Source organism: Atractosteus spatula, chromosome 8 (genome assembly GCF_055471065.1).
Source record: "Atractosteus spatula isolate fAtrSpa1 chromosome 8, fAtrSpa1.hap1, whole genome shotgun sequence".
Taxonomy (NCBI): Eukaryota; Metazoa; Chordata; class Actinopteri; order Semionotiformes; family Lepisosteidae; genus Atractosteus; species Atractosteus spatula.
The window spans coordinates 33,979,005-33,994,494 of NC_142713.1; the positions used below are offsets into that span (position 1 = coordinate 33,979,005).

Genomic DNA, 15,490 nt, shown 5'->3' on the forward strand with positions numbered 1-15,490 from the left:
GTGCTTGCTGGGACAGGCTCTGGCACTCCTGCGACCCTGAACTGAATGAAGCAGTCAGAAAATGGATGGATGGACTATCATAACCAACTTTTTAAGATCTACACAGATCATCAATGAATGGAGTTTATAACACACATTTGTGAGAAAGACAAACCTCAAATCCCACCAAACACCTGTTTTCAAAAGTACTGCTTATTCTACTTATTGGTCTACTGTCTTTTTTTCCTGAGTATAAAAAGTTCAAAATCATTGAAACAAAATTAAAAATCAGATTGTTCACTATGTTATTGAATAAGGATATTTACTGATCTACAAGTAGATTAACTAAAATACACTAAATTAGATTGCATGTACTGTAGGTCTACTTTGGATGCTCTCAGTTGTCTATCTTTACTGGGGGCAAGCTCTAAATATGGAAAGATAAATTGAGAGCTAGTTCTTAGGGGATAGAAAGGAAAAACAAATCTGTTTAATTTAGTTCTGACTCTGCAAAGGGGCTACAGCTTAAATGGATTCACGTGATTTGCAAGCATTTAATTGATAGATTTCATTTGAATTTGTGATGACACAATTTCATGGAGGGTTCCTTTGAGATATAATCTTTTATTAAAAATTTGGTCTGAGTCTGACAGTTATGTACAAGATAAATTCATTGACAATAAATATATCCATGTTATTCTATTGTTTTTTTTTCTCCCAGCATCAATGAGAAGTAATATCATGTCAGAAATTACAAAGTACTAACCACAATTTTCAGACAAGAAAAAGTTATGTTTTACTTAAAATTTACTAAAATCTTATGTGTTTTCTGAAAGTATTAAAAGGGTTGCTTTAAAATGCAACAATACAACCTACTTTGTTCTATAATTTGTAGCATAAAAGATTTTTTAAAATACAACTACTCCAGTACTTTATATGGGACAAGGTTTTCTGTCTTCTCTAAAATCATTGTTTTCTATGGCAACATTAATCATTTTACAAACGCTCTCAATCCTGTCTTGTCCTGGCATTCACTGCTTGTCATTCAATCCTGGTCTGCATCCTCCCCAACAGAAACTTACAGATGATGTCAGGATGCACAGTGAATTTCATATTTTACTCCAGGAAAACCTATACACTGGTCTATCCCATTGCCTTAGAATCACAGAATCATATATATTATCCTGGTCATGTGTTTACAAAAAGTGACAATAATGATCTTATTTAAGTTCTTAAATTTTAAAAATATCCCTTTTCACAAATGAAAAGATTCCAAAGATCCTTAGTATTATTGTTTCTGATAGTGTGAAGGTAGTGAAAGGTTTTATCTTTTTGCTTGATTTAGTGTCATTTTGTGAACTGAACATTGAGCCCTGCTAACCATGTATCAGGAGATTATAAGGATCTTCATTTTCAGATTTGCATGTTAAATTTTACCATGTATTTTTTTGTGTGATTCTTGTATTAATTATTATTTTGACTAAACTCTGCAATTGAGGTTTAAGGAATTAGATGGGGTAATATCAGTGTTATATTAACTTCAGAGCACAATGAACCACTACTGGATTTTAGGGTATACTAAACCCCCCTTTCCTGTGAACAGCTCTGAAGTCTTTTCAGATGCTATTTATGCATCCAAGGTAAGAGACCTACCCTATGTAGCACAATCAACAGGAAATCTCACAGGATGAACAGAAAAAAGAAACACACAGCACAGACCATACAAGTGACTGATTTGAGGAGCAGTGATAACATAAGGCCAACTATATAACTGATTCAGTCATTCATGTTTCAAAACCTACTTATTTTAAATAATTATGTTGTGATACAATTTCAACAATTCATAGGGATTTCTGTGTTCTCCTGGCACTTTGGATGTGATATCAAGCTACAATAAACAGATTTTATTTCTTCTGTCAAACAGAGAAAGGCAATAGTAATCTAAAAGCAAAACCTAAGCAGGGCAGCACAGTTCTGTTTTCACTCATTGTTTCTCCACTGTCATTCAAGCTATCCAAAAAACCACCCCTCGCCTAACAGCTACTCACACAAGACCTTGTTTCCCTTTTAAAATATAAACATCTGTACTCCAAAATACAAAAATCTACAAACAAAAAATACAAACCACAAATAAAAGCTGCCCTTCACCAAACGTCTTATGTAGAAAACAATATATTGAAAGGTAAGTTAGTTTAGCAGACTTTAAATCTGTAATCTTTTTTGTGTTTGTGAAGAATGTGTTCGTCATTCCAAAAAAAAAACATTAGCCCTTTCAGTATTTTTGCATTTCTCCTGCCACCACTCTCGGGTGAAGATTGACCTTGAGTGCCACTTCTCCTGCAGTGATTTTAAATTTAACTTTTCAATGTATTTTCATTCTCATATTCCAACAGAAGAGGTGGCACAACATACAACAATATGTAAGAAACATTGAGGACATGTTTATGGAATTATTAATGAGTTGTTCTTGTAATATCTTCATATTAAGGGAAATGGGAAGCAAGAGAGAAATGTCTTTTAAATAATACAATAACAATACTTACGCTGCCCACTTCTTAATGATCAACTTCACAATGCTCAAAAAGATATCCAGTCCCTTTGACTTTTTTTAATACTTTTCTCATCATCTGTACCTTACTTTAAATTTGTCCCTGAGCTAGTTTGAAAGCTCTTGGTTGAACAGGAGTGAGAAACTTTACAGAAACACATGTATTTATTCTGAAATTATGTGAACTACTATTATTTCACACAGAATCAACTCAAGTAATTGCATGGATTTTCAAAGTAATTTAGCTTTTGAGTTTTCTTTGGTGACTTAACTTCACCCATTAGGGAAAAGTTATCAGATTTCCAGTTTCTGCATAGTTTGATTAAAATACTCACTTTTTGCATATACAAAAAATATTTTGCAAGTATAACAATTTGCAATTCAATACAATGTGGCATTATTGTAAGGGGGTGAAAACAATTACAAGGCACTATAGTATTTTATTCATTTTGCTATTATGTATTTATTTAAAGAATGTACTGTACATGCACACTGTATACACAATATCTTTTTTCTGCATTGTTTTATTACTGCAAAAACAGCCGTCAATCTAAAAGCTCCAAAGGTCTTTATCAATGTGCTCTATAAATTAAATTTGTAAATTGGGATTATTAGACTCCATTGAAAAATGATGTAAGAGAATTTTAAAACTGTTTAAAAGATCCATTAATTTTTCTGGAATTAAATATTTTCCATTTTCGTAATAAAACAGACAAAATACATTTTCCCTTTCTTTATTTAAACAAAAAGACAAATATAAATAGTATGCATTTATATGTTGTATAAGAATACAAAATACATGTATTAATAAACCACAGGTTGATGAAAAACATTTGTTCTACAATAGAAGTGCATACTGTATAGAAATAGTGAGCTTTATATGTTGCAAAAAAACAATTATATCAAATAAACTTTAATATACACAGGCAATATTTTATAAACCAATATGGCCCACAGATTTTACAAGCTGCAACTACATACAAGTTAAACATGATAAATGCAGCATTTTCACTACAACTGTGCAAGCTCTGTCAGTTTCTACATTTCAAAAAACTTGAAAATTCATACATCCTTAGTTCAATACAATTGACAAATTTAGCCATTTTATATAAAGAACTGAAAATCCCCAAAGTTTTATTTACATGGAATCAATTGTCTTTATTTTCTGTATTTTCTCTTTATACTGTATATCCTTTCCTTGCCTGGTTTTCTTTTTTGCATAGCTCAGCTATTCAATAAGATGTAAATAATTGCTTTCAACCTTAGTATGGTTCTTCACTTAAACTTAAACTGGTCATTAAAAACTGAAACCATTTCAATGGTACAGAAATGCAAAGCACAAACAGGATAAAGACATACATAAGATCCTGATACACAAAATCTACTAATTAAACTACTGCATGCCTGTTTCAGTTAAGAGAAACACTTTGTCATAATTTTGTGGCAATTAAATTTAATCTAATCAAAAGTGTGAAAAGCCTAACACTTTAGTAAACACTAGTAGCACCACATAAACTTGGTTATTGACAACCTTCATCTTAGTTACTTAGTGGAGGTATGCAATATACTTTGATTTCAATTACTGTGAAAGTAATTTTTAGTGAAAAAAAATATACCTAGTACTCAGATGTTAATCAAGCCTCTCTCTCTTTTTGAGAATGTGCTCTTTAAATACATACTGCCTCAAAAAAGATTGCATGGAATCATAATGATCTGGTCAGTGGTCTTGAAACTGGAAGTTGACGACTCTAGGGGGTTCTTAGGTGATCAAGCTCCAACAAGCAGCTAGCAAGAGTGAAGCAGGACAATCCAAAGCACAAGACAAAATCAAAACCGAAAGCAAAAAGGGATCAGAGCTGGGGTTTGCAGTTCAAGCACAAACAGGGAATCCAAAAACAAAATGTGAGTCAGGCAAATTTCCAAATGCAAGGTTAGTCCAAAACCGACAGGCAGTTTCAGTACACAGGAAGCCAAGCAAAACACAAGGGCGATCCAGCAGACGTGGTTAAAAACAAAACATATTTGGAGCTAAGAGCGAACCATCAAAAAAGCACAGAGCCAGGAAACGTTCTGGGTGGAATACCATCATTTCTGCTCCTAAAAATCCATGGGTAAGTACTGATTAACTACACACAGGTCATATTGATTTTCATCCTGAAAATGGTGCTTTGATTACATGGACTGGTGCTGCTGAAGATGTAAGTATGACAACATGCCTAAAAGCTTAATAATGGCAAGACCTCTCAGCAAAAGAAAGCATCAGCATTCATGTGGGTTGTCAAGGCAGGGGGCTAATTAAAGTTTTCTACAAAAGCAGAATCTGCATTTATTGAGAATGGATTTGATAGACATGCATGAACAATCTGTTTCTTTAAAACGTCTGTCAAAATAATACGTAAAATGTGTGTGTGTAATAAGCTCTGCTTATAATTTTGAATTGTTGGCACCATGACATACATAACAAACTGGTTCACTCTTGAGCTATAAATACTAAAAAACACAACATCTCAAATGCAAGAAGCATTCCTTAAACATTATACACACCTCTGTTATCCATGTTTTTAAATTCTAGGTCCATTAACATCACACGGGGGATGTAAATGCAAGTCACAAAGTCAGTATCTTATACGTTTACCATTATCATTGAAGGCTTCAAGGCATGTGAGGCTATCAAGTTAGTGTGCAGCGTTTATGGAATTACCTACTGTAACTAATTAGGGCTCCTTTGCTTGTGCATTTTTGTTATTTATATACTGTATTTAAGCATACATATAATAAAGACTTCTTCTTAAATATAATGCAATGCTATTTGTAAATTCTTTAATTGGCACTATAAGTTTCTTGTATTCTATGTGTCAAACTGCAGAAAATGAATAAACTGTGATCAGGTTGTTCACAGATGTAATCATCCAGTAAAATTCTGTGTAAGAAAAATAACTAATTGATGAGGTATTAGTTATGCAATATGACCTTATTTAGTAACAACAATTTAAAACTAAAGATACATAAGCAGTAACTGTAATTGCAGGTACATCACAATTACAGACAAATTTAACACGGGTAAAATCGTTTATAAAAAAAAGCTGAAAACCACAAGCTTCATTTCTGACTAAATCTATATTGTGCAAATGCTGTAAATACCTGTTGAAATAAACAAATATGAAACAATATATTGTGGTACTATCCAGCTGCACTCCCAAAACTTCCCAAACTGGATGCTCCAACTCTTGTTTAATAATTCTGAACAAAACCAGTTATATATTTATTTAGTAAGGAAATAAAACATGAATGACAGGAACACTGAAGAGCAAGTTGAATATGACAACTCAAATATGCAGAGATACATTCAGATTCATAAATTGCATAGCTAATATCCAATAACAGAAATGAATTTGTTTTTTTTATATAAAAACATTTTTAGAACAGAGAACATCTGATAAGACACAAAGTGTCAGAACTCCTAATGGCTTGACAAATTACACTAGAACAGACACTTGGCTATTGCCAACAGGTCAGAAAAACACCCCCAGTAAAATGTACATAATCTTATAAAGGTTTAATAAAGTAAAATATCAGATGAAACTTTGTCTTACCACTAAAATCTGAGGGTCAAGACTAAAAGTTCTTAATTTTTTACACTACGCTCCATTTTTCCCTGCCGTATATACTAGGCATAGAACTGCTGTACCATACTTATTTTTTTCACATTTTAAGACATACACCTGGACGCAGATATTAATAAAACCTAACTAAACAAACAAAAATATTGTATTGTTACGCTGTAAGACTTTTACACTCTATTCTTTTACATTCGCTTTTTCGTTCTGCTAGGTGTGACATTACAGGAAAACACCCAAAAAACAATTATATTCACAGCTTCTTAGGGTGAAAGATTAAAGTCAAAGCACAGAGAGCACAGGATGTCTTAAGTGGTGGGGATAGTGGTCGATTCCCAAAACAATGGCATGATGGTAATAATTTAAAGACTAGGTGATCTGAAAGTGCAACAGTGGCAACTCATAGAGTGGTTTTCTTTTATTTATACCGTAGGAGTTTGAGGGATTTTGTTTTCTCATCCATGTTGCCCATATTAATTTCAAGAGGAAAGTATGCTACAGTTTATGAAAACAGGGATTAAACCAGGCATATCCAATCCAAGTATGTGATTTTACTTTGCATGCTTCCTGACCTTAGAAAGGTGAGCTCTGTGAGTGTGTGAGCTGCAAAGGAACAGCCAGCACAACATTTTACTTTCCAATGAGGAACCTCTACCCATTAATTTCTGAGCTACTGTAATTGTCAATTTACTTTACATTTGCTGTATGATATGTATATGATCATATATATATAAAATATAAGGTAGGCTGACAAACGCATTCCACATAACACTTAAATTTTATGTACCCCTTCAAAATAGGGCAGGTTTTATATTTTCAAGCCCTCTACACAGAAGCTAACACACAGTCTTAATTATTTAATTGAAACTTCAGTACTCTTTGAAACAGACATCTACCACTTCCCTTTCGACTTCTCTACTAGTTTTCACACTGAGAATATACAGTAGTGTGACTAAACTGTACCTCAAGAATACTTACTGTACCCCTTGAGCCAGTTTTGCTAGTGACTGTTTTTTTATGTATTTCACATGCTTTTTTCTTTATCATCATCATGAATTACATAGAGGTCCGGCCTGTGCTGGATCTGGTATGTTGTCTCTGAACCAGCATACAGTAAAGAAAGAAAACTAGAAAGCTGTAGGTCTGATAATCAGGGACTAGGTTACTTGTGTGGCATTGGACAGTGTAACCCCTGTAGAGGCTGCCTAATATTTGTTTAATGTGCCATCTAGCACTTGCCACTATAATATAAAAAAAGACTTGTCCTCCACAAGATACAAGATGTAACCACAATTTTACTGTGCTTTGAGCAATTCTCATTGTGAGTTCTCTGTTGTTGAGATTGTAAGGCTTTCCCCAAAACTTAATATTCATTGATGTCTTACAATTATATCAACATTTAAAAAATCACAATAAAGGGACTCAAACAAATAAAGTCAGATACAAAAATCAAGAGTCTCAATGTGTTTCTCTTCTTGACAAAGTCCTCCAGACAACAGTGGTTCATCTCAGTTCCTGTTCACTGACTGGGAACAAACGGTGGCCTAAACTCACCCTCCGTATTTCTTAGAATGTTATCAGCCACAGGTTTCAAACGTTTGGTCACCAATTTGAGGTTGGCTTCATGAAGTAGTTTCTGGGTTAAATACTTCTCCCTTTTGATCTGCTCTTTTACTTCTAAAGGCACATCAGGAATACCATAGGACAGGATAAACTTTGTGAAGTACACAATGTGCTGGAAATAAAAACACAAGATGAATAAGTTTTAGAGAAACATGACCTTGATTTTTCAGTGCTGCTATGAATTTCACCAATGATCAGAACCTGTGCATTCTTCAATACCCTTTTTACCTATAATTAATTTGGCTAGCTTCAAAATGTTGATATAGCCTCAAATACAGCCTTAAACTGATACTTCCAGGCAGAAGACGTAATGGAAAACAATTGTGTCATGTAATAGACAGGAGGTGTGATTTTATTATGAGCATGATGTGGACAGAAAAAAAATGTTCATTAAGAGACAACATAATGTATGCTAAATAGAATATATGCATATTTTCTATTAAAAAACCTTGTAAAGTCTGGTCATTTTGTTCATAAGGTGTTTTTTCAAGGATTAACATTGTACTGTCAAAATTTGTCTATAGGGTGCTTCTTTTGACATTCACAGAATTGGTAACAAAATATTTTCCTATTCAAGAGCATTCGTCAAGAAATCCACTAATCACTCTACCTTTCATGATGTAGAGTAACCAACAAACCTTGTTGCTTAGACCAATGACGATTTAAGGTCTTGCCAAAATGATGTTTAAATGTGCAGTCCAGGCTATACATTATTTTCTGAAAACCCTACCCATATCACACAATTATGAAAAAACCAACAACAGGCTAATCACACATATTGTAAAGATATAACAATTGAACATGTATTGTACAACTACAGTGTTCAATGAGACATCATGGATTATGTGACTATGGAATCTTTATATTAGTGTAAGCCATGTAATGCCAACATAGACCTTTGGAAGTTCAGGACCACATTACAATCTTTAAAAGACAGTAATGAAATATCAAGTAAGAAAATCAAAGAAATTAGTCAATTTCTTCAATCAATAAAAAAATAAGAGTACAGTTAAATACAGATTTTCTTTCAAGCTTGTTTTTTGCAGTTTCCTAGTTTAATGCTGTAAACAAGTTTGAATTACAAAACAAGCACCTCTCAATCACTCAATGTGCAACACTAATCCTTTAGCGTGGTTGACTCACATTTACAGTGTCTTGCAAAAGTCCCCCTTGGACTTTTTCACATTTTATTGTTACAGCATGGAACCATGTTGTATTTAACCGAGACGTTCTGCCACTCAAAAACACAAAGTACTCTATAATGTCAAAGTGGAAAAACAAAATCCAGACATTTTACTAAATTAATTAAAAATAAAAAACAGAAAATAATTGAATCCATAAGTATTCACCCCCTTGCTTTGACACACCTAAATTACCTCTGAAGTAATACTTATGAAGTCATACCTCTGAAGTCACATAATTACTTGACTGGAGTCCACATGTGTGCAGTTGAGGTGTTTCACATGATTTCAGAATAAACACACCTGTGTCTGGGAGCTTCCCCACTTAGTGCATTTCCAAGGAAAAATACCAGTCTGGGCAAGGACATAAGAAAATTTCCAAGGTATTTAATATACCTCAAAGCACAGTGAAGTCCATCACAGAGAAGGGAAGAAAATATTAAACAAATTTGAATCTGCCCAGAACTGGCTATCCACCAAAACTGAGTGTGCAGGTAAGAAGAGCCGTAGTAAGGGAGGCCACAAAGAGGCCTAAGGCAGCTCTAAAAGATTACAGTCCTCCACGACAGAGATGGGAGAAACTGTGCATGAGACAACAATAGCACACACACTTCATAAATCTGGCAAGAAGAAAGCCTTTGTTGAAAAATCACCTATATCACATCTCGGCTGGGGTTTGCCCAAAGGGATGTGAGAGACTCAATTTGGAGGAAGATTCTATGGTCTGATGAGACCAAAATTGAACTATATGTTTGGCGCAAAACTAACATCACACTGAGAACACCATCCCTACAGTAAAGAATGGTGGTGGCAGCATCATGGTTTGGGGATGCTTGTCTGCAGCAGGGACTGGAAAATCCTGGAGGAAAACGTGCTGGAATCTGCAAGAGCACTGGGACTTGGAAGATGATTCATCTTCCAACAAGACAATGACCTGAAACATACAGCAAAAGCCACACTGGAGTGACTTAAAACCAAAAAGGTTAAAGTCCTGGAGTGGCCCAGTCAAAGCCTAGACCTCAATCCAATTGAGCATCTGAGGGATGACTTATAAATTGCTGTTCAACTTGCATCCAACTTGATGGAGCTTGAGCAATTTTTCCAAGAAGAATGGGCAAAAATTCCAGTGTCAAGATGTGCAACGCTGATAGAGGCTTACCCAAAGAGACTCACAGCTGTAATTGCTGCCAAAGGTGGTTCTACCAAGTATTAACTCTGGGGAGGGAGTTACTTATAAATTTTTGTTATTTTCCATTTTTTATTTTTAATTTAGTAAAATGTCTGGATTTTCACTTTGACATTATAGAGTACAATACTTTGTGTTGATTAGTGATAACAATTCTCAGTTAAATACATCATGGTTCTATGCTGTAACACAATAACATGTGAACAAGTCCAAGGGGGGTGGGGTGAATACTTTTGCAAGGCACTGTAAGTCCTGCAGTTGATTATGTTTACATGATAATGCAGTTATTTTCACCAGTTTTTGAATAATGATGCATCCCAATAATATTGCTTTCAAATGATTACAACTGCATTGTTTAACACAATTAACTTAACACATCCTACATTCCAGATGGCAATGTTTTGCAAACCTGGTACTGTATCTAGTTAAGATACAATGACTGCTTATTGCCTTATAATGGGAGGTACTGTACAATGCCCTCCATAAGAACTGGGACAATGAAGTCAAAATTGCTACTTTTGCTCTATGCTCTAAATATTTAAGAATAATACATTTTTTGTTTTCCATTTCCAATTTTAGGAGATCATAAGCATTGGGATAAATTAACTTAAAATAATTTGTTACTCATATTCATCTTTTCATCTCAAATTGCATAAGTAGTACGCAGAAAAAAATAGCAATTTTGACTTCATTTTCCAAATATTTTTGGTTAGCACTGTATAATGTTGGCACATTATAAAATAAAAATCAAAAACACAATATACAAAATACAGTCTATTACCCCTGAAGTTTATCTGCCTATCCAGTACATGTCTGGAAAGATTATGCAAAAAAGCAGCAATATGTACAAATTGATTAAAATTAAACAACAAACAACAAATAATAACTCACCTCCACAACTACAATGAAAGCCAGTTTGGCAGCAATGACATGCCAGTAGTAAATGCTGTGTTCGTATTGTCTGGGGTGTCCAGGTGGATATCTAAAATCCCGGTATCTACAAAGATAAACCTGACAAGTTAATAGGTGGTATTGTAAAATTTAAATTAATTTAAAACTTGTTTGTAAGGTTGTGATATTGTTTGTAAACCTCTTTTTTGTAAGCAATCCCTTTATTGAAATCTCCCAGTATCTTATGCTGCAGGTTTATAAAGAACATGCTTAATAAAGTGTCAATTGCTCATTACTTTATTTACAATGATTAATGCAGTGCTCAACATTTTGTCTTGTAGTGTTTAACATTACAGAGTCGGGACAAAGTCAGTTCCTTTGGTAATGTGTTATAGTCTTGGGGGTTTATGGAAGACTGTATGAAATTCAGTTGTGAAGTCACATCCATACATTTATGTTGCACAAGCTTGACTGGGTAAATGAATAGGGTACTGCTGTCTTGACATGCATTCCATAGAAAATTAGATTGAGGTTTCATTAAGCTGTTTTCTTGGTAAATTGTCATTAAAGCAACAACTTGAAATTTGATTTATATAGGAAATGGGGAGAAACAACAGGTACAGCAGATCCTAAGAGCTATGTGACCTTTACAAAATTACCTGCGATAGCTTAGTTCCATAAAATTTCAAATATACTTCATGAGCGTCAGACTGTCCTCAGGAAACAATAGACTGAGAACAATTATGAACTGTGCATTTGTTTTTAGGAAGCAGTAGAAAAAAATAGAATTTGGTTTTTAGAAGTATTATATAGACCTGTTAAATGGTATTCAAAAATAATCAAGATGTCACTTGTGTGATTCTAGAACGCCTATATGTAGAGGTAAATACAGTATATTCTTCATATAAATGCTTTGCACAACAAAACAATGGAGATCAAAGAGTATTATAGGAGTGTCAATTTGTAGAGCGTATTATCTTAAACATTTTAAGCATCTTGTAATTTGGGCTATAGCACTGCTGTATGATGAACAGTTTACAAAGCTCAAATCCCTTTGAATATCAGATACTAACCTACAAGTGGTGATATTTTCAGTATCAAACCAGTATGGATTTTTTTCTGGCAAAGGCTTGCTGGCATTTGAAAAGTCATCAATTCTAAAGATGGACAGAGTGCTGTTGATATAGCCTCTCATGGTGTATTCAGCATGATCCCCATATGGATACACAGAGAAAGACCAGTAGTAAACTAATCTTGGAATCATGTCAGATGTAAAAGCAATGATCATAGCCTGTGGGAAGACAAAGCAATGGAAATCAAAAAACAATAATGAAATGAATGAAATGATTCATTAATGTAACACAGTTTAGCTCTAATTTATGTAACTAAAACCCAAACATCCTAGAAAGGGCTTAATTGATTCTTCTCATTTGCAACCTTTATGGTTTTTAATGGTTATCTGATATGTTGAAGTTATTATTATACTATTCTAATAATTCTCCATAACAGCTCCTTCTGAAAACAAACCTCCAAGATATGACAAAAAAGCAAGGCAGAAAAGATTTTCAGAGTAGCTCACACATTTGCGTAGGACTTGTGACCATCCTCCACCAATGTGCTTCAGAGCTTAGCAGTATGCAAATTTAATTCCCCAAATAGATCCTTAGCAGTCAGATAGTAGAAGTCATTTGCAACACTATTTTTCTGGGAATGCTAGTAGGTTATGGGAACATTAAACAGTGAAAACAGTGGCAAGTACAAAACACACATAAAAGTATGTACAACAAGTACCAGGTAAATACAAACTTTAAATTGACTGTTTGGGATATACTTTTTTCATTTTCATAACACAGAACTGGCTGTTGAGTGTTTACAGTATGTGTGTACCTATTTAGATCCTCCTTTTGTAAGGAACTGAAAACTATTTTCATGCTGACAGAGTACACTCTAACAGAACATATAAACGTCTGCTTACATTTGTTGCCACAGCAAGAATGGCAATGCCCTGAAGGATGGGCTGCCAGGCACCAATGTCTTGTGTTTTCTCTGGCACCCCGCGTTGAAACTGAGTAGTGATTTTCCAGGCATCCACTCGGATCTCAAAGATGTTATTGAGGAGAGCCAAGAGAGGTGCCAGAGGGAAGGAGGCCACAAACAAGGTGACAAAGCCAAACTGGATCACTAAATGAAAGAAAACACAGTTATTGAAATGGTCTTACCACCCAAAATGTATTGCATATATATATATAATGTACTGTGGATCCATTTATTAATAAAAATGTCTTAAAGAATATCAGATCTGACGTATTATACTGTAGATATACTGTTGTCATGCATTTTGTGCCACTGTAGCTTGAATATGGAGTTAAAATCACTTGCTGTTTCTTCACACAAGACTTATGCAATATGACCGGGGTTGTGGTACTGCCCTTTATCATATTCAGAGCAGTCACAACCTCAAACATCCTGTGGACAGGATCGGCAGTCTTTTTTGGTTTCTTGTTAGGTAACGTTGTTAGGGAAAATGTCAAGATTCCGGTCCATGCTAGCCTCCTCCTCTCTATGGATGATGAAGTCTTTTGTTACAGCTCCACAAGTCTGATATTCTTGGCTAGTAAATGAATAATATCCCAAACTACAAATCCCTTTTTTTGTTAGTTTTGTTATAACTTTTTTGCAAACAAATAATTATGTAACTATAGCAGTGCACTTCTCAAATACTGTTCTGCTTACCCCATGGGAAATAAAACAGCGCAAGAACTCTATGAATTAAGTGGTACAAAATGGTGCTTACCCATCTCCAGGTATTCATAAAATAAGCCCAGCTTTCCCATGGGCTGCAGCTGGTAGTCTTGTTCCCACCGTGGGATGACTTTTTCTGATCCTACACTCATGCAGTAACGGGATATCAGATTCTTCAACCATCTAAAACGTAAAGGCGATACATAAGCCACTTTTCTTTTACAAATCTAATTAGATGCAACATCAGAATCTTAACTGAACAAACCCCATCCTGGTTAGAGCGGTGGCTCTGTGGCTAAGGATCTACACCTCTGGCTGGAAGGTTGCTGGTTCAAATCCCACCGCTAGCAGAGGAATCCTACTCCATTGAGCCCCTGCCTGAGCAAGGCCCTTAACCCCAGCTGCTCCAGGGGTGCTGTACAATAACTGACCCTCTGCTCTGACCCCAAGCTTCTCTCTCCCTGTCTGCCTCTCATGGAGAGCAAGCTGGGGTATGTGAAAAGACAAATTCCTAATGCAAGAAATTGTATAGGGCTAATAAAGTGATGTTATTTGTTGTGAGTACATGATTGGATTTGCCTTCTCACTGAATCACAAAAGATACAATCTACAAGGTGCTGCTTAAGAGCTGTGAGTACAACCTATTTTATTGGAAATATGTACAATTAACAAAACATACTTAACATTTTGATGGGGCATAATCATTCTAATTGTAAAAGAAAATTTTATGAAAAATAGAAACTTAAGAAATCCACCTTGGACAAGTATTCACCCCTTGACCTGAAGCATTTAATATTTAGTTGCTCACCATTTTGCAGCAATTACAGCTTAAAATGCCATATGGCATACTGCAACTAGTTTTTCACACCTTGTGGGTTTAATGTTTACCCACTCTTCTTCACAAAATTGTTCCAGCTCTTGCAGGTTAGTGGGGGAGCAGTGGTGTACAGCAATCTTTAGTTCCTGTCTCAGATTTTCTATAGGATTTATGTCTGGACTTTGACTGGGCCACTTAAGGACTTTCATCTTGTTTTTAAGCCACCCAAGGTATGTTTTGGCTTTGTGTTTTGGGTCCTTGTCCTGTTTAAATATCCATCTCCAGTATCAGATCTTTTGCATATTGTTCCAGGTTTTGCTCCAGGATCTGAATATATTTTTCTCCATCCATTCTGCCCTCTAATTTGACATGCCTACTAGTCCCTGCTGACAAAAAGCAACCCCACAATACTATGTTGCCATCACCATGTTTCAATGGCATTTTGTGAGTAATGAGCAGTGCTCTTCTTTCACCTGACATAACACTTGGCATTAAGGCCAAATTACTCAATTTTTGACTCAAACTACAAAGTTTTTTTTTCTACCCCACATTTCAGAGCCTCCCACATGCCTTTTTCCATATTCAAGACGAGACTTCATGCGAGTTGTTTTCAAATATGGTTTCCTCCCTTACCACTCTACCATACTACCCAGATTTGTGGAATACCTCAGCTATCAGTGACTCTCTCACAGTTACTCCCATCTCAGTTATGAGACACTGTAGGTCTTTGATGTTTGATGCTTCTCTCACTAATGATCTTCTTGCCTGGCTACTGAGTTTTGGAAAACCACCTGGTCATTGAAGATTCAGAGTAGTTTTATTGTCCTCCAATTCCTGATAATTAATTTAACAGTGCACTGTGGTGCTCCTTTGTCTTTTAATTGATTTGTATGCAACGTCCAACAG

At 35.0% G+C, this 15,490-nt stretch overlaps 1 protein-coding gene across 1 annotated transcript in view; it reads right to left on the reverse strand.

Annotated features, from left to right (window-relative positions):
- Window positions 1-3,247: 3,247 nt before the first annotated feature.
- Window positions 3,248-15,490, reverse strand: part of ano6 (anoctamin 6) — a 53,988-nt gene continuing 41,745 nt past the window's right edge. Inside the window, exons 16-20 of the mRNA XM_088923378.1 lie at window positions 13,820-13,950; window positions 13,001-13,206; window positions 12,099-12,316; window positions 11,026-11,131; window positions 3,248-7,879 (exon numbers count right to left, since the gene is read on the reverse strand). Of these exons, the coding sequence (XP_088779504.1) occupies window positions 7,664-7,879; window positions 11,026-11,131; window positions 12,099-12,316; window positions 13,001-13,206; window positions 13,820-13,950 (877 nt within the window). The 3' untranslated portion in view covers window positions 3,248-7,663. The remainder of the gene's footprint in view (window positions 7,880-11,025; window positions 11,132-12,098; window positions 12,317-13,000; window positions 13,207-13,819; window positions 13,951-15,490) is intronic.